Source organism: Phaethon aethereus, assembly GCF_964289735.1.
Source record: "Phaethon aethereus genome assembly, chromosome: 1".
Lineage (NCBI taxonomy): Eukaryota > Metazoa > Chordata > Aves > Phaethontiformes > Phaethontidae > Phaethon > Phaethon aethereus.
The window spans coordinates 78,015,685-78,033,737 of NC_138575.1; the positions used below are offsets into that span (position 1 = coordinate 78,015,685).

Genomic DNA, 18,053 nt, shown 5'->3' on the forward strand with positions numbered 1-18,053 from the left:
GTTTAGTTTTGCCTCCACGAGGTAGCAGGCTCTGGGCTTTCGTGACACCCGTGGTGTTTTCGGCAGCAACTTCTCCGCCAAAGCGTCCCCTTCCCTGGTCCCTGAGTGCGCACGCGCCACTCCCGGCCGGAAGCATCCGGAAAGCGCAAGCTTCGCCCCGCCCCTTCCCTCTCCTGCGGCCAATGGGAGCCGGGGAGGGGTTGCCTGTCATGGCCGCCCCCGTGCTGCGGCCTTGAGCGCCAGCGGCCGGCAGCCCGCTCGGCCCTGCTGTCCTGGCCGCCATGGGCACCGTGCACGCGCGGGTAAGCGCCGGGGCAGCGCGGGGGAGGGGGGGGGCCCGCCGGAGGGCTGTCCAGCGGCCGCGGCCGGCGCTCGCCCCTGCGTCAGGCCTGGCCCGAAGGTCGCCGAGCGGAGAGCACGGCCGACCTTCGGGCCGGGTCTGGGGCGAGGGCGAACGCCGGCCGCATTCCTACGGCGGATACAGCGCGGCTGGGCTGGGATCGAGCCGCCCTGCCCTGCCTGGCCCTGCCCGGCCTTGCCTGAGGTGCTCCGCGCAATCTCGGGCGGCGGCAGCAAAGCCGGGCCGGGCCCCTTCTCCGTCCCTCGCCGCCTGCCACCAGCCGGGCCGCGCGCACCCCTTGGCAGGACGGCGGTTACCGGCCCAGTGGTCGGAGGCGCCTTGGTTTCCCAGCCCGGTCTTCTTCCCTGGGGGCGGCCGGGGTTGACCTTGCCGCGGGCTGGTGGGGGCTGGTCAGAGCCAGGCTGCGTAAATGAAAACACAAAAAAAACCTCAAACCAAACCAGAAAGCGCACGGCTCTTACGGTGAGGAGTGGAGGATGCGTGGGGTTGTGCTTCCCCAGCAAACAGCAGCGTTGCTTAAAGAGATCTGTTGTGTTTTGCGCGCCTGAAGGCCTTGGACATCCTCCTGAACAGTATCGTAAATGTCCAAATCTGTACACCGTTGTTTAAAGAAGGGAGGTAAAGATTTAAACTTTTGTTGTGGTAGGAGAACAAAAGGAAGTTGTGATTATCATGGCAACAGAAAAAGCGTGTCTTAAACATCAGAAAAGAATTTTAAAGAATAAGGATATGTAGGCTCGGAAGTACTTTAGGAAGGCATTGAATTCTCCATGCCTCAAGGTGTCATTAGAGAAGCATCCCTCGGGATAATTTTAAATAAGCAGCCCACTCTTGAGTATTCTGATTTATGGAAAAGTGTAAGAGCCGTGTGAGACAGGTTATGAGAAAGTCAGGCTATAAGGATGTCAGTGGTGCCGCTGACTGTAAAGCAAAGAAATCACCATGCAAATCTTAAGCCCATTTGGTGAAATACCTTGTGAATTTGGCTACTTTCCTCTTAAAACCACCATCGGGAGTCTGCATAGGCGTGTTTAAAGCTGATGTAGATAATTCCGGTATGATTAATAAGTGACTGGCCTGTTTGGGGACTAAGAATGGTTTGGGTGATTACTCAAGATCCTCTTTCTTGTGAGCCTGGTGAAAACTAGTAGGCTTTTATGTAGTGTTTAATTAGACTGAGGAATGTAGTGCTGCAGGGGTCTGTTAAGGCTCCAGAGTATCTAATTTCCATGACTAATTTAATTTCTGTTTCAAATTTTTTCTCATGTTCTTGTTTTTATATCCATCTGCAGTATAAACTGATACACAATATTGCGTGGATAGAGAGTGTTTTATGCTTGCCTGAAAATTATTGGGAGTGAGAGAGGATTCTGTCTTCATTTAACTTGATTCTGATATGTAACAGCAGTTTACTTCCAGCAAAATAGCTATCCTTAAATAATGCAGCAAGTACTGTATTAGTGACTTTAGACTGAAAGTCGATTTACTGAGTTATCCAATCCTGTCCTCTGCTTTTGCAGGTAACCCTCTATTCACTCATGCTTGAATCCATTATCTTCTGATAAGTCTTATTTTAGTACTCTTTCAGGTATAGTAAATAAAGCCATGCTGTGCTGGAAACCATTTTGATTAAAATGTTCATCTCTGATGGATAGGGCCTGAGGTTCTTGAGCATTACTTGGAAGGATACTTTTAAAAGAAATATTAAAATATAAAAGCAAAGTAACATGCTGAAAACACCTTTTTTTTTTTTTCTGTTGCTCAACATTCACACACCTCTCCCTCCCAAAAACCCAAAATAAGTAGTGACACCCTGATTTTTATTTTTTTTTTTAAGAAGGTAGAATTCCTCTTTAACACAGGAAGCATGCTTTAAAAATAAGGTTATTTTTGGAAGAGTGCAGAGCATTTTTGAGAAATCATTCAACATGGAAGCTATTCAACTTTCACTAAAAATTTCAGGAACCAGGTAGGTAACAAGTGTGCTGATAATTCCCCTCACTTTAGTTGTTCTCTTTTGCTTTATGATCTTACGAGATCTTATGGTCTTATGAGTACAGTGTCAAGAACAATAGGGTTTTTTTCCTTTGCACAAGGTGTAAATCACAAATAGCATACCATATTACATGTAATTTTCCTGTATGCTTTCAGAGTTTGGAGCCTCTTCCAATGGGTGGGCCAGACTTTGGTGCCTTGGGAGAGGAAGCTGAACTGGTTGAAGTTGAACCTGAGGCCAAGCAGGAAATTCTTGAAAACAAAGATGTAAGTACCTGAAACAACATCCTGATCTTTTTCTTGAGAGAAATGTCTTGGCACCTTTGCTTACTTTGCTGTTTTTTCCTACGGGAACTTTCTAAACTGTGGTTTGAGATGTGAAATAATTAAATTTAGTACTATGAATTTAAGCTGATGTTGTCTAGTTCCTGCTTTACTTTCCCTTACCACAGGACGAGTTATTAAAATTCACCTTTGAGCTGATAGACCTGTTTCCAGATGCTGCTTTCCCCTCTCTCCCTCATAAGAGGTTATGGCTTCCACAACACTGCTAGAGAGCAGCATTAACCAGGTTAGGGTAAACTGCCACCAGGTGAACTATGTCACTAAGGAAAATAATAACTTCAGCAGAGGATTGTAACTTTTTTAAAAAAAAAAACTTCCCATGTAAGAGCATGTCTGTCTTGGCCCATAATATGTTTAGCCATGCTGGAGGGATGAGATATCATGTGTTATCTTAGTTTTTATTAAAGATTTCCTTTCCCTGATGCTGTTCAAAGTCATGCTCACTAGAATCTTGGTAAGAACATTTGGGTTTTATTTAGTTCATTATGTATATATTCATATGGGTGTTTTTAAGCAATTTGCAGTAATGCTAGGTTGCTCTTACACCGCTATTTTATTATATGCAAATACATGAAGCATTTGCAGTTGTTTTTTTTTTTATGCTTACCCTTCTTAAAATTATAATACACTGAAAAGGTTGGAAAAAATAGGGGTAATGCAATTACTGTAGTCCGTTTGTACTGGCTAACCTGAGGTGTGTTGTGATTTTTAAGATAATTGTATCTCAGATCCTTTTATAACAAAACGAATGGTTTTAAGAAAATATGAAACCTCATAATGCTAGTGATTTTCATATAGCATTTTAAACTGTAATGCTGCAGTGGTAGTAACAATTTTAATAGAGTTTAAATATTTATGGCTTGTAGGTTGGTTTGTTTTTTCTTTTAACTTTTTGCTTATGTGTAGCTGATACAAGATATAGGTAACTAACTACATGTTTTGTATTACGTGTCTTAATATCTAAGTGTGATTTCTGCAGTGACTTATTTGTCCATGCAATACTTAGGACTAAAATCGCAGCAGCTACAATCTGTTACTGTCTCTTCTACTATGATCAGTATTAGCTTTGGTATTAGAGCTCGTCTTTCATTTTCATGTTAAGGGAACAACTCTACAGAATTGTAGATAGCACTGATTTCTAATTAATGTAGGTTAGCAGTAATTAGCCTAGAAGTCTTTGGGGTTTTTCACTTGGACACCAATATTTTTTTCTGCTTTGGTGATTTTGATACTCATTAGATGCAAATTCAGTATTTGTGTTTAAACATCTGTTCTGTTTAGGTGGTGGTTCAGCATGTGCACTTTGATGGGCTTGGAAGGACCAAAGATGACATTATCATGTATGAAATCTCTGATGTTTTCAAGGCTAAAAACCTCATTGATGTAAGTATTGTAGTGAATATCAGACCTACTGTTTAAAAAAATCATGTTATGATTTTCTTTTTCCTTGTTTGAGCTATTCCCCTCAGACGTGGGGCAGCTTTGTCAAGTTTTGTGATGATTTTAAACTTTTGATATGGAAGCCAACCTTAAATATGAAATACTGGAAGGCTCTGTGTTTTCTGATGTAATCAGCTCAAAGACGTTGTGAGATGGCAAACGGTACTTGCAGATACTTTTTCAGCTTCACTCTTCCCATTTGAGAATTACTAACTGTGTAGATGACACTTTCAGTTAATTTGCTTAAGATAAATTATTGGATCTCAGCACAGATCAGCGACGCTAGTCTCCAAAATGGATCAAGGTGTGAGTTAGGCAGTGTGTTCTTGCACTTTTAGGTGATGATACTTCTGGAGTAGGGCTGGCAATTAGACCTGTAAATTGGTCTAAATTTAAACAGATTAGGGTGTTTTTTAGTGGAAAGCATGGGCCTTGTAAACAGGTGTGTAAGTTTTAAGTACTGAAGCCTATTTGAATAATAGGTGTAAGTGTTATAACAATTAGGATACAAACTAACAGAAGGTAGGGATTGAGCTGGATGCTCTGAGTTTAATTTATTTCTTTACAGATTCAAGTGTTAAAGTGCTTGTGATCTGTTGTGAAGGCACATATATGTGTCTTTGTATACAAAATCTGTGAATATTGTATGACTTAGCTGCATTTTAACTATTTTATCCTAGTTATTTTTTGGTAACCTGAAAGACTGAGCTACTTATCTCATCCTGTAGGTGATGAGAAAATCACATGAAGCTCGTGAAAAGTTGCTTCGTTTAGGGATCTTTAGACAGGTAGAGGTTCTGATTGATACCTGTCAAGGTATGTATTGCCTCATTAATCCTCACCTTTTCCTCATATACACATAGACCCATGCATACCTATAATGTATATTTCCCTGTGTAATAGGTTGGACATTTTTATGTATATAACTTATTCTCTCATATACCTTTTTATATTTTAATATACATGTAGGTGTGCTGTATATACGAATGTATGTGTCTACATCCATTATCCTTATGAAAAAAATGTATTTGCATGTGTCTCTATATATATGTGTATATAAATATTACTTGTATACATGCAAAAGTGAGTGAATTTCCAGCACTAAAATAATTACAGTACTCATCCCCTAATCCAAAGTTTCAGAGGAACACTTGAGGAAAATATTGAAAATGTGTCCTGTACTTCCATGTACTATACATCACATAACTGACATTGTATCAGCACATCCTTGGTGCTTAAGGAAATACTGGTAATCTTATCAGTGCTTGTGGTTAAAAATTGGCTTATAATATATATGGGGCAGCTGAATGTATGCAGGTTTCACAGTAAGGCTCAGCTGGCATTCCCAGGCTTGTGGTTGCTTTTCTAACCCGTTGCTGTTCTCTTCAGCGGAGGAAAGTTGTGTTATTGAGAAGGAAATGCAGTGCAGTCCCACGGACTGCTGGCAATGGGATGCTGTCCCATTTGCTTCAAGCAGAATTAGGTGCCCTTGACAGCTGTGTTTTGGAACAGCTGCTGTAGCCAGAGCCCTGAGGGAACTGGGTGGTTTCTGTTGTTCAGCACTTACTCCCAGAGCGCAGGGAGCTCTGCCCTATTGATGGTGTTCTTGCCATCTGTCTGAACCACTTTAATTTCTATTTATTCTCATGTAAGAATTTGTGTACATCTTTGGTTTTAGCGGGTAGGTAACAACAAATGTTACTATTTCATAATTAAACTAACATGTTGATGATTAAAGCCAGTCATGCTACGATTGAACCAAATTCTGCACTCGTATCCAAACATCATCTTTTTCTCAAGCCATTTTTCTTTGTAATGTAAACTTCTATTATCATTGAATTCAACCAGTTTTCAAAAAATTCAAGTCATTTTCTGTCTGCGTTTTTTTAACTAGCTCTTTAGAGATAATATATGTTTGTTTGTTTGTTGTTTATGTAGGAGATGATGCCCTTCCAAATGGTTTAGATGTAACCTTTGAGGTAACAGAATTGAGAAGACTAACTGGAAGCTATAACACTATGGTTGGCAACAATGAAGGCAGTATGGTATGGATTATTTCAAATAATTATTAATTCCTTTTGATGTTCCTCTTACTTTCGCGTTTCAAACCTAGCAAGGAATTTGGTGATTAAATAAATGAGGACTAGATCCAAGCCAAATTATTTTCTTGATCCAGCTTTACTAAGGCTTTGCCAGACCTTTGTCTCTAAAGAGTCTTTGTATTAGTCAGGCTTTCATTCAGCAAAAGCCTATTTCGAGCTAGGGAAGAATGCTGTATCTTCCAACTCAGTATGTTAATTTTTTAATTCTTAAAATGACTTCAGTTATTTCTTCATAATATTTAAGGTGCTTTATCTACTGGAGAGATTGGTAAAGAGTTTGGCATTCAGTTTCTATGAGATCTGTTTAAAGTGCTTTTCTTCTCAGTTGAGATGCTTTACGTTTGACTTAGTGAAAACCAAGAACAATTTCTATTTTAGCCCAGTACCAGTTATTCTGGGCTGCAAAATGCAAGATTTCCCAGAACCATATAAACTGTGGAACTTGTTTCCATTTGATTCAATTAAGGATGCTTAAAGGATGATTAAAATCTTGTGTGAAAAATACTTAACCAATTGACACAAAAAGTAACAGCTGTACTGTTCTGTTGAGGTGCTTTTAACAGAAGAGATGGTGTAAATAGATGATGCTTTCAGGTGCTCATTCCTGCACTCATTCTGCTTTCTCATGTGCACAGTGCAACTGTGCCTGTGGCTGGTAGATAAGCCAGATCAAGGGACTCATCCTTTTATTCTTAGTGGTATTTTTAACCTGGATAAGATACTGCATCACTCGGGTGATCATGGTGTTTTGCGAGTGCAGGGAGAATAGGAACTTAGTAAGTTGAGAGCTGCTTATGCAGTGCCACTGCTGAGAGCAATGTGCAGGCTGTTGTGGCCTGAATGAAACCAGTGGAGAATCCTACTTGTTGGTTCTAGTGCATTTGAAAACAGTCAGAAAGCTACTTTGATTTCTCTTTTTGTAATCAGCTTCCCCATCTATTTGATTTTAATTTGTTACAGAGAAGTAAAACCATGAATTATGTAAAAGCATGACTCGTACATGCTGGTATTGGCAGCAGAGATTCAGCAGAGATTATGTTTCCTTAAGCGTTAAATAGATTTGACATTTATTCTAATCCCTTCAATTAATCTGAAGCCTGTAGATCTAATATTTTATACTAATAGCCCGTTGGATTCATGGTTTCTGGTGAGTTGGATAATTGCATCATCACAAAGTTCAGGTGCCTGATTTGCTTACAATAACTGTTAGACAAAGGCAACCAGGATTTAGTAGCTTTTTACATTCTTTAAAAATAGAACACACAACAATAGAGCAGTCCTCATAATGTCTGTGCTTGGAGTAAACCTGCTCCATCCTTGCTGCCAAAGGGCCAAGGGCTGCCAAAGGGATACAAGGAATTTGTCAGAACAGGCAAAAGCGTTTAACTGTAGTTTCTGGAGAATTTTAATGGTATGATGTACTGCCGTCAGGACTGATTGCAAAAGTATCTTGTTCATCAAAACAAAAATACAAGGGACTGTCACTGTATTGATAATTTTCCATTGGCTTATTGCTGTGGTTCCAATCAATCCTACCTGACTGGAAAATCTGCACTTGCAGAGCAGTGGCTTATGATGCCAAAGACTTAATTCCCCCAGGTTTTGAGACTGGGTGGGAGATTTTTCTTGAAGTAATAGCAGTACTAGTAATACAGTGAGAATGCAGGTTTAAGTCAGCAGCTACTAGACAGCACTAGAAATTGGATGATTAACTGTACCTTGTGCTTTTGTGATGGCTTTTGCTGCCAGAGCAAAGAGAAACAACTTATAAGAAAAAATACATTTTGGTTACAACTATTTTTTTAATACCTTCATTTCTCATTCTCAGGATAGATATACTTGTCTTGAGCATATGATTAAGGTGCAAGATAGCAAACTGTATGAAATGTTGTGGGGTTTTTTTTTTTATTTTCCATAGGTACTTGGGCTCAAGTTCCCAAATGTCTTTGGACGTGCAGAAAAGGTAACCTTCCAGTTCTCCTACGGAACAAAGGAGACTTCATATGGCCTGTCATTCTTCAAACCACAGCCTGGAAACTTCGAAAGAAAGTAGGGGAAACATTTTTGAGTACTACTTTTTTTAATGAAGGAATATAAAACAATTAGTAAGATCTTTCATTGAGTAATAATTAAATTTATTCCTTTGCCCCAGGGTCTGTTGATAATGTAGCAGAGCTGGTTTCTTAAGTTTTTGTGATAATTTAAAACTCCACCTACTTAAATAGTTTCACTTTCAAACCTAGTGGTAATTTTGTGTTTCAGTTTTTCAGTTAACCTATATAAAGTAACTGGACAGTTCCCTTGGAGCTCTCTTCGTGAAACTGATAGAGGAATATCAACAGAATTTAATGTAAGTGTAGCACAAGTTTTTGTGGAACCCATGCTTCATTTACATTTAATTCAAGTCACAGCTGGCTTTTGCAAATACTTGTTTTACTTTTTTAATGGTTGAAACACTTGTGCACAGGGCTACCTTGTCATTATTTGCAAGAGGTCAGCAATTTTAAAACAACAGGTGTAATACATCTTAGTCTCTTTCTTAGAATTCAGTCTTATTTTGTCTGTATAAAATACTAATGTGTTTTTCTCCAAATTTTTAATGTTTAAAGTATCATTTTGGAGAGGCAGTTGGTTGCCTAGCTCACTGTATCAACGCAATTCAAGATTCTTTTCATTTGAGATGGATTAAGTAGTGTGCACCTACTTGGAGAAGCTCTCTTGGCTGGAGCAGAATTAGCATTACTCTGAAATGAAAAAGGGTTTTTCTCTGATCCAAGAGGTTTGGAAAGAAAAAGCATAGACTCATGTACAAATAAACTTTAGAAAGAAAGATTTTTTCAGGGAAATGTTTGTTTTAGCTCAAAAAATTTTAGCTCAAAATTTTTTTCATCTCTTACTCAATTCTTTATTTATAGTTTCCAATCTGGAAGACCAATCACACGCTGAAGTGGGAGGGTGTGTGGAGAGAGCTTGGCTGCCTTGCTAGAACAGCATCCTTTTCTGTTCGAGAAGAAAGTGGACACTCTCTTAAATCTTCTCTTTCTGTAAGGCTTTTTCCTGACAATTTTTAAAAATACATTGTTTTGAGTAATCTAACACTTATGAATGATACCAAAGGAGCTTTTTGTCTTAGTAGGTAGTGTGTTTTATTTCAAACATCTTTTGCTGTGTGCTTCACACAGAGTCATCAGGAAGTCCAAAGAGAAAACCTATTTTCATAGCTGACTGTTGTGTTTTGACTGTTGCATAGGCTGGCTTGTTCCTTCTGCAGGGCCTCCCTCTGTGTCATCTGTCATCTCATTTTGCAGAATTGTCGTGTTTTGTAGAAGCCAGGATCAGTGAATTTCCTCATCCTACAGTTGCTGTGCCCTTTCTAAATATTATTTCCTATAGCAGTTTTTGATCACTTGTCATCTTTAACTTATAGCTTACAAATTGTAGGACATAAACTATTTTCATCTTACTGTCAAAAAATCGGTAATTTACACTGGGACATTGTTGCTGCTGTATTTCTGATGTGTACCGTGGCCAAAAGACATAAATATGTATTTCATGTGGCCTCTAAACTCAAAAATAAGTTAGTCTGTAGGTGTATTGTTCCCAAATCCATGAAGCTACGCTAGCCATAGCTGGAGCTGTGGTTGTCTTCCACTGTTTGCACAGTTTTTTAAGGAAAATAATAGTGTCACTCTGTGGTATTCAACAGATGTGAGAACCTAAAAATTGTTAACTAAAACTAGAACTAAAAAATTGTTTGATTCTTTTCAGCATGCCATGGTAATTGATTCCCGGAACTCCTCAATCTTGCCAAGACGAGGTGCTTTGCTGAAAATTAATCAGGTAGTATTAAATCACTTATGCTATTATTGGATTTTATCTGTAAGTGTGTTTGAATAAGTCTTAAGTTACCTAATTGATGTTCATGTTAAAATGTGTAAAGTTAGAAATTAAGCATAAATTGACTAGAATAGAGGAATGACCAGTATTTACTTTTTATCTTTACATGCCTTTTAAAATCATGAAACCTTTTTTATGGTGGCAAATTTTCATTTGTATACCATTGGTCAAACAGCACAGCCATTTTATCTCACCATTAGCATTAAATTATTTATTAGCTGAGATACATTATCGCTGACAGTATTTACTCTACACTTTACAGTAGGTATTAGTCCTTTTTTTCTAATACTGTAGTGTAAGACTACCAGACTGCGGTCCTGTTGCTGCTTACAAAGTCTGTAAGTCTTAGAATGAAAAATGAGAGACAGGGTAAATATAGCTCTCAAAAGCATACACATGTATCGTTTTGGTACAGAAAATGGTTTTCACTCTTGTTACTTTCAGAGCTTTTAGAAAAGCTGGCTTTTCTGCTGTATAGGTTAGTACTTCAGAAGCATTAACTTCTGCAATGCTTTAGAAGCAGATTGCTTTGAAATGCCATTGAAACTACAAGTGCTACTGTTCTTTAGCAGCAGTGAACTCTTCTGTTGCTGAGTGAGAAAGGTGGTTATAATTTGGGGTTTAGTTAACAGATCATTTGCTAGATGCTGCCTCTTAACACTGATTCAGTCACTTCACTTGTTATTTTCAACTAGCGTGTCTGTAATGCAACTGGCTGGCTGCTTCTTCAGGCCTGTTTTAGTACATACAAAGTCTTCTCAGGTCTAGGTAGATAGAGTAAGAGTTTTGATTTTGAGTGCTGAATTTTCCAGCTCCGTTCTCTTTTGCTGTCATTTACAAAATGACGTAGAAAGCTATACCTTGTTTTAATATTTGGAGGAGGAAAATGCAGATTATTGTTCTGAGCGTCATGCATGGTTTTTCATTGGTCCAAAATTCAGTTGTCTCTCCATACTAGTGTATCTGTATTTCTTGTACAGAAAACACTGCTTACGCTGATGCAGTCATGATTAACTTTTCAAGGGGAGAAACATGTAATATCCATTACAACTTTCATAAACTTATGTCTTTGCAGGAGTTGGCTGGCTATACAGGTGGAGACGTGAGCTTTCTAAAAGAGGATTTTGAATTTCAGTTGAATAAGCAACTTATCTGGGATTCGGTAATGTTTTTAAAGATATTTTAGTAATTTGTGTGAATGAGCAAATGAGGTTATTGAATCTGTGTCTTACGATGATTTTTCACCATGAATTAGAAAAGATCATGGAAGTGAAAGATGGCTGGTGTAGCTATCTAGATTTGGTTTTTTTTTTTGAAAGGGAAATATTCTTTATTTTTAACCTGATGTTCCTGCCATGTACAGTCACTTGAGAAGTGGGCATTTTGGAAAGAACAACTTGTTCGACAGTTAATCATATGCACTGTTTTCCTTTCAGAAGTAATGTTGGACACGTCTTTTTTTTGTCATCTTAAGAGTGATTTTTCAAAAACTTATTACAGCCTTTGTTCTGTCTCTTTCACCTGCTTGTGAATGTTCTGACTAATCTTGATTTAGTTTTCTTTTGTCATTGTAAACTGTGAATCTATGACTACTAATTTTGGTATCGTAGCATGTAATTATTTCTTCTATGTAACATTATTGGGCAAGAATGTGAAGGCTGATTTCACTTCAACACTAAGCTTGCACTGCAACATTTTGAACTTCTTCATATTTGTGCACAATGAACAATTTAAGTTCCAGTAAGGCAGACATGATAGTGTGACAAGTTTATGAGACCCCAGTCTTGCCACCCTATAGGCAGAACATGTCCCAGATTTTGTGGTGTAGTGTCTACATTAGTACTTTGGTTTAGAGTAACTGTGGTTTTGAAGCAAATTCCTATATCGTCATCACTTAGAAGTCTAGGTTTGGTTGGCAGAGCAGTTCTTGTGTATACCAACTATATTTCCTTCAGAAGAAATGACACTGGGTAACTCTGCTTCAAGTTCATGTTTAATGTACTCCAGCTTCTTAGGAGAATATAGACCTCTTAAGTTTCAGGCATCTTTAACAGCATAGAGCTAGTATTAGGTGGAAATAGGTGTTTTTCTGCTTAGTGAAATAAAAATTTAACTATGTACTAAAAATATTTCTGTCTGTATTTAGAAAGTAATTCTTTATCACATGGAGATGGTGCAGTAAGTTCTTGTATCATAGCTGAATGGGGAATTAAACAGCAATTTCCATTATGAGGAATTAAAAATCTGAGGTTACAATAATTTGCATCTCTGCCTCTCTAAAGCTTTTTAAGAAGTATTGGAATAATGAAGAAATTCTAGGAGACTGGAATAATGTTAGCATTATGCCAACAGTACAACTGAAAAAATCCAAGCTACTTCCAGGGTGCAGATACTAATCAGCAGATGCTGTTAGGATCTCTTAGTCTGCAGTTTTGTGCTTTTATTTTTAGGCAACTCAGTGCAATGAAGTTCTTGAGTTAGATCAGTGAGGCCAACACAGAAGGGCATTTTAAGGCAATCTGCTATACCCCTTTCTTATTACATTGTTATATTTGCACATTCCATGTGGTGGAAGAAAAGGCATTGCCTGATGAGGGCAATTCTAGTCATCTTACATTTATTTGCTGACCTTCAGCTGAGAAAGAATCAGTGTTCTGATTCTTCTTCAGTGCTGGGGAACCCTCTGTTTTGACCTCTGTAAGGGATGGAAGACTGATTTTTATTTTTAATACTTCCATTTATTTTTAATATTTTGCCAAGTAATTGTTGAAGTAATTTAATGGCTTCATGGCTGCGCAAAGAGGACTTTGCTCATTCACATGACTGCTAATACGTCTACACCGTGAACAAAAGTGAAGCATATCCTATCACGTGGTGTACATAATTTTATGACTTGTGTGCAGCTGGCTGTTGCACATGCCATGTGTTGTGTAGCCAGATATGCGCATGATGAGTTCACATCTGATAATGGCAGGGGAAGCATTTGGGGACTCTCAGGGCAGAAGGTAGGAGGAGCGTGCTGTAAAATTAGAGAAATTACCCAACACCTGTAGACTACGTATTGACAATAGATCTCACCATCTGGCAGTAGTACTTCTACTTGGTACCCAAGCAGCAAGCAAATTATTAAATGTATTTATTATAGTGGTTTGGCTCCCAAGAATTACTGTTTAGATAAGCAGTAATGATGTGTGTGTAGTTGATGTCAATATAGTGAGCTGCAGAGGGTGGCTTCATTTAATTGTAAGGCTAATTTACAGACAGGCAATAATTGTACATTTTTGATAGCTATTTGCTGGACTTAGCCTCCTATGGATTTAAAATTGCCAGGAGTAATTAATGTCAGCAGTGTTGTCTTATTTCAAGACATGAAAATTTTTAAGAAAATAGGAGCTGGATGAGTATTCCCTTTTAGCTATTGTGAAAGCAGCACTTGGTTCAAATGTGCTGTATTGACTTTTTCAAGATGTAGCACTGCATGAAAGAAAGAGGGCAGCAATGATCAAGAGTTTCCTGAAAATACCATTACTGATGGTGTGATACCCACTGTGATCATCTGTAACTTTCTGACAGACCAGTGGGAGATCTGCCTTTTACCGAGCGATGAAGTTTTACTAATACCATTTTGGGGGAAATTAAGTAATACACATTAATAAACAAATTCTTTTTCTCTCCCAAGGTTTTTTCGGCATCCCTTTGGGGTGGAATGCTAGTACCTATTGGAGACAAGCCATCCAGTATAGCTGATAGGCAAGTTTTTTAAATGTTTCTTAATTTTTTTCAGTCAGCCCAGGTAATGTATAAAGAAAACCCTGTAGTAGAAGAGAGAAGCAGTAGTAGTTCTGGTTCTGAGGAGAATAAAATAAATTTCTAGTTAGTTTTAGTTGAATGTTAGTACTCAAGCCATGCCTTCTGTTTTTCATTTTCTTATTGGGGTAGTACAAATTTATAATTTGCTATGTAGTAGCTCTGCCTTCCAATATTTGTGGTTGCAAAATGGTATTTACCATCTGCAAAATTTTGTATTGGGCATAGGTGACACTGTAGGTATTTTTAGAAGTAAAGCCATATTGTAACTATGTTGGCTTTTTAGGCAATTTTGCCCTCTAACATCCATGTTTAAAGATCACTAAGCAGAAACCATTGAGACTTAAGTTTATTTACAATAAACACTAAGTGTCAACTTCACCTCTGGTAGATCTTAACTACAGTATTTCTGTCAAAATTATTACAACAGACAGAATCAGACAGTGTTCTGATTCTTCTTCAGTGCTGGGGAACCTTCTGTTTTGATCTCTGTAAGTGATGGAAGAATGGTTTTTATTTTTAATACTTCCATTGATTTTGAATTTTTTGCAAAATGCATCAGGGTTTAGATTTAGACATAATTTCTTGTATTTCCTTAAATACACTTTACTAAACCTGTTATAAAGTTACCTGTAACTCTGAAAAGCAATGTTAGAAGTATGGCTCGATATTTCCAAATATGTCTTTCAAGTGAACCATTAAATGAAATTTGACTGTATTCACTAGGTTTTACCTTGGTGGACCAACAAGCGTGCGTGGATTCAGTATGTACAGCATTGGACCCCAGAGTGAAGGTCTGAAACTTCTAAATCCCACTTCTCTGACAATACTGTAAATATTAGTGTGTAACAAAGAATCAGATTCTGTCTTTATGTGTTGAATAGCTTAAAAATGCACTCATTCTGCACTTCGAATGTGAGAAGTGTCATGTCTTTGGTCTGTTGTTATATATTAGTTCACAATGGAATGAAGCCCAGTAGTTCTTAGTTAAGCCATAAGATATTTTTGTAAACCAAGTGTGTGTTCAGACTGGCATACTTCCAGCATGTCACTTTAATTAGTAAGGAACCTTCAACCTGAAAAAGTTCCCAAAAGATGGTTATAGCAACAGTCACATTAAATCTGTTTCATACAGCATATGTTCAGGTAGCTTAGGGGAAAGGTAATCTGATCAGCAAAGGTGTTTGGAGAGCCAGGGGCTTTCTCAGTTCTGTTCCTTACTGAGTTGCTGACTTGCTGTTATCAATGGATTCACTTTTCAGTATATTTTAAAGCTAATTGTTTAATTGTATCAATTTCCTATTTTTAAAACTAAGGCAAGGATTTCAGAGGTGTTAAGGAGGTAGTCTCTGAAAGACAAGTAGGTGCATACCTCAGGCTGTTTGGGTGAGGGAATGAAGAAAAAGGGCAATTCACTTGGCAGGTTTAAAGAATTGTGCTAATTTTTTACTTGATAGTGGTGAAGTTGGAGAGAGCTAGAAAGCAAGTGGCAAGAGTTGTAAAAGAGGTAGCAGTGCAATATAAAATAGTTTAAGGATGTGTTCTTGTTATTTTAATATATTCCACAATAATGACTTTTATTCCAACATTTTCCCTAAATAGGTGATTACCTGGGAGGAGAAGCCTACTGGGCTGGAGGCTTGCATCTGTACACCCCTCTCCCTTTCCGGCCAGGCCGGGGAGGGTTTGGAGACCTTTTCCGAACTCATTTCTTCCTTAATGCTGGAAACCTCTGCAATCTTAACTATGGTAAGACTCAATTGAATTGTATATAACAAAACCTGCTTCTCTCTCTCTATATATATATATAAAAAAAGGCAAAAAGAGGAGAGCTGTTATGTGTCTGTTTACACAGAAGCAGTTTGTTTACTGTGTATATTTTGGTGCCTGTCAAAAAGCTGCTGCTATTAACTTGTATATTTGACAGATTGCCAGTAATTTTTTTAGCGTTCTCCACAAATTCTAGCACAATTTGCAGGAAAGAGAGCTGGGATGGTAACAGTAGTATCTGTGAATTGGTGATGTTCACAGACCAGTGTGGTGATTGATTAACACCTGCTATACACCAATCTAAAGGGAGATTGGAAGATGATGTTTTAATGGGATTCTAATGTTTTCTGGGATGAACTAAATAAAAAGTGGTGGCATTGGAGTGTAGATGAGGGTGCAGTAGCTGGTGTTTTAGAGTTTGTTTGTTGTTTTGTTTTTTTTTCCATCCCCAATGTTTTTTTCAAGATCTATTTCAGGGTGTTGGTGTACAATTTTTCATTATCAGTTCAATCAGTTTGGGAGTATAGTGATACTTGATGTCTGCCTCACTTGATGGAAGAGAGGTGGCATCTGTATGGGAGGGAAACACTTTGGGCACAACTGAAAAGCAGACAAATCAACCTTAATAGAGACCCACTAAAGACTTCTAATTAAGTCTGTCCAGATTCATGCAGGCAGGTACCCTATGGTGGGAAACAAAGATCAAACAGCAATCCAACTAAAATCATAGTAGTTTGAGTCCAAGGTACTTGGCATTTATGAGAGTTGTGAGTAGTAAATAAATTTTGAATCTACAGTCAGGTGCTCCTGAGTAGTCTGTCTTCTAGCTCTGAAAATCTAGTTAGCTTTTGACCACCTTGACAATCTCCTTTGACTCTTGTTCTCCTACTCTTTTACTTTCAGGTGATGGTCCCAGAGCTCACCTGCAGAAGCTGGCAGAGTATATCCGATGGTCTTACGGTGCTGGAATAGTGCTCCGACTTGGAAACATTGCTAGATTAGAACTTAACTACTGTTTCCCCATGGGAGTACAGTCTGGTGACAGGTTTGTTTTTCAGACCAATTTTTTAAATAGTAACTGGTTTTAAAGGTTACTGCACTTCTGTCTGGTTTTGGCAGAGAACTGCTGTTTTAAAAATTTGTTTATTCTATGCCAGTTTAGAGATTTTTCAGCACTTGATGCTCTTTTAGCTCGCTATATTCATGTTGGTTTCACAGTATGTCTTGGTTTCAGACTTTGTATCTCAGGTTTCAAAGTTCATTGAACTTGAGATCAGCTGTTGAAACGTATGAGTAGCTGTGTAGCAGGTTTTATTTCTTTAAGGGAAATGATCGCTCAAACATCTCATGGGATTTTCTTAAGCTTTCAAAAAACAAATGATTGGAAGAATATCAAGTTTGGTGTCTTTGCTTGAAAAATGAAAACAAGTCTAACTATAGATAAAGGGAGAAGAAATTAATTTGTTAAAAACCAATTATCCTACACTAAGAAAAGATTATAGTACATAATAGAAAAACTTCAGGGGACTTGTTCTTGCCTGTGAGTACTGTATGAGATACTCTGTATTTCATACAGGAGTTGGATTATGTTTCTACTTGTCATTGGTGTGAAATGTGAATGAATAATGGCAATTTGAAAATTATGGGCTTCATTTTGCAAATGCAAATACTCCATATGGATGACAGATTGGCAAAGCATTTATTTAAAAAAGCCTTTGTCAGCTAAAATTTTAATTGTAACTTTCCAAAGATTGAAAACCTGGGGAATTTGGGGGTAGGGAGAATTGATTTTAATTTCATCAATACCTTATATGTCTCATGTTGTTTATTATTTGTTTCTTTTCAGGATATGTGATGGTGTTCAGTTTGGAGCAGGAATCAGATTTCTATAATACAGAAACATTTTACATCAGTGTATGAAATTGTAGTCTGTAATTGAAATTAAGACTATAATGTAGCTCAATACGGTCTAATTTTTTTCTTGAAATACAGATACACTTCTGAGTGATTTATATCTCATACTGCACAAGAAACTACATTAAAGAATTGTGCTCTAAATGTTCATTGTACCTCTGATTCTTATCAAAGATGGGAGAATCTTTGTAGGATTCTAGCTATTTTAGCTTACAGCTTTTAGTTATTAGTTGTTACTTAAAATATCAGAGAGTTGTGTCAGAAATTGGCTCTTGGATATGGTTCACATGATTATATTTGTCATTGCCCTACACAGCCTTCACTCTTCCAACCACAAGTCTCACAAATGTTGGGATGACCAAGTGCGAGTATGGCAGGAGTGGAAATTAAGGGGGAACAGTTTTTCTCCATCATCAACTTCT

At 38.0% G+C, this 18,053-nt stretch overlaps 1 protein-coding gene across 1 annotated transcript; it reads left to right on the forward strand.

The window, feature by feature from the left end:
- Positions 1 to 281: 281 nt before the first annotated feature.
- SAMM50 (SAMM50 sorting and assembly machinery component) lies at positions 282 to 17,609 on the forward strand (the record flags this gene model as incomplete). Its single annotated transcript, XM_082005231.1, has 15 exons — positions 282 to 302; positions 2,513 to 2,623; positions 3,983 to 4,084; positions 4,870 to 4,957; positions 6,080 to 6,186; positions 8,162 to 8,292; positions 8,506 to 8,593; positions 9,159 to 9,287; positions 10,012 to 10,083; positions 11,216 to 11,302; positions 13,820 to 13,890; positions 14,674 to 14,741; positions 15,550 to 15,696; positions 16,621 to 16,762; positions 17,564 to 17,609. 15 exons carry the CDS (start codon positions 282 to 284, stop codon positions 17,607 to 17,609), a joined length of 1,410 nt encoding a protein of 469 aa, XP_081861357.1.
- Between the last annotated feature and the right edge of the window lie 444 nt (positions 17,610 to 18,053).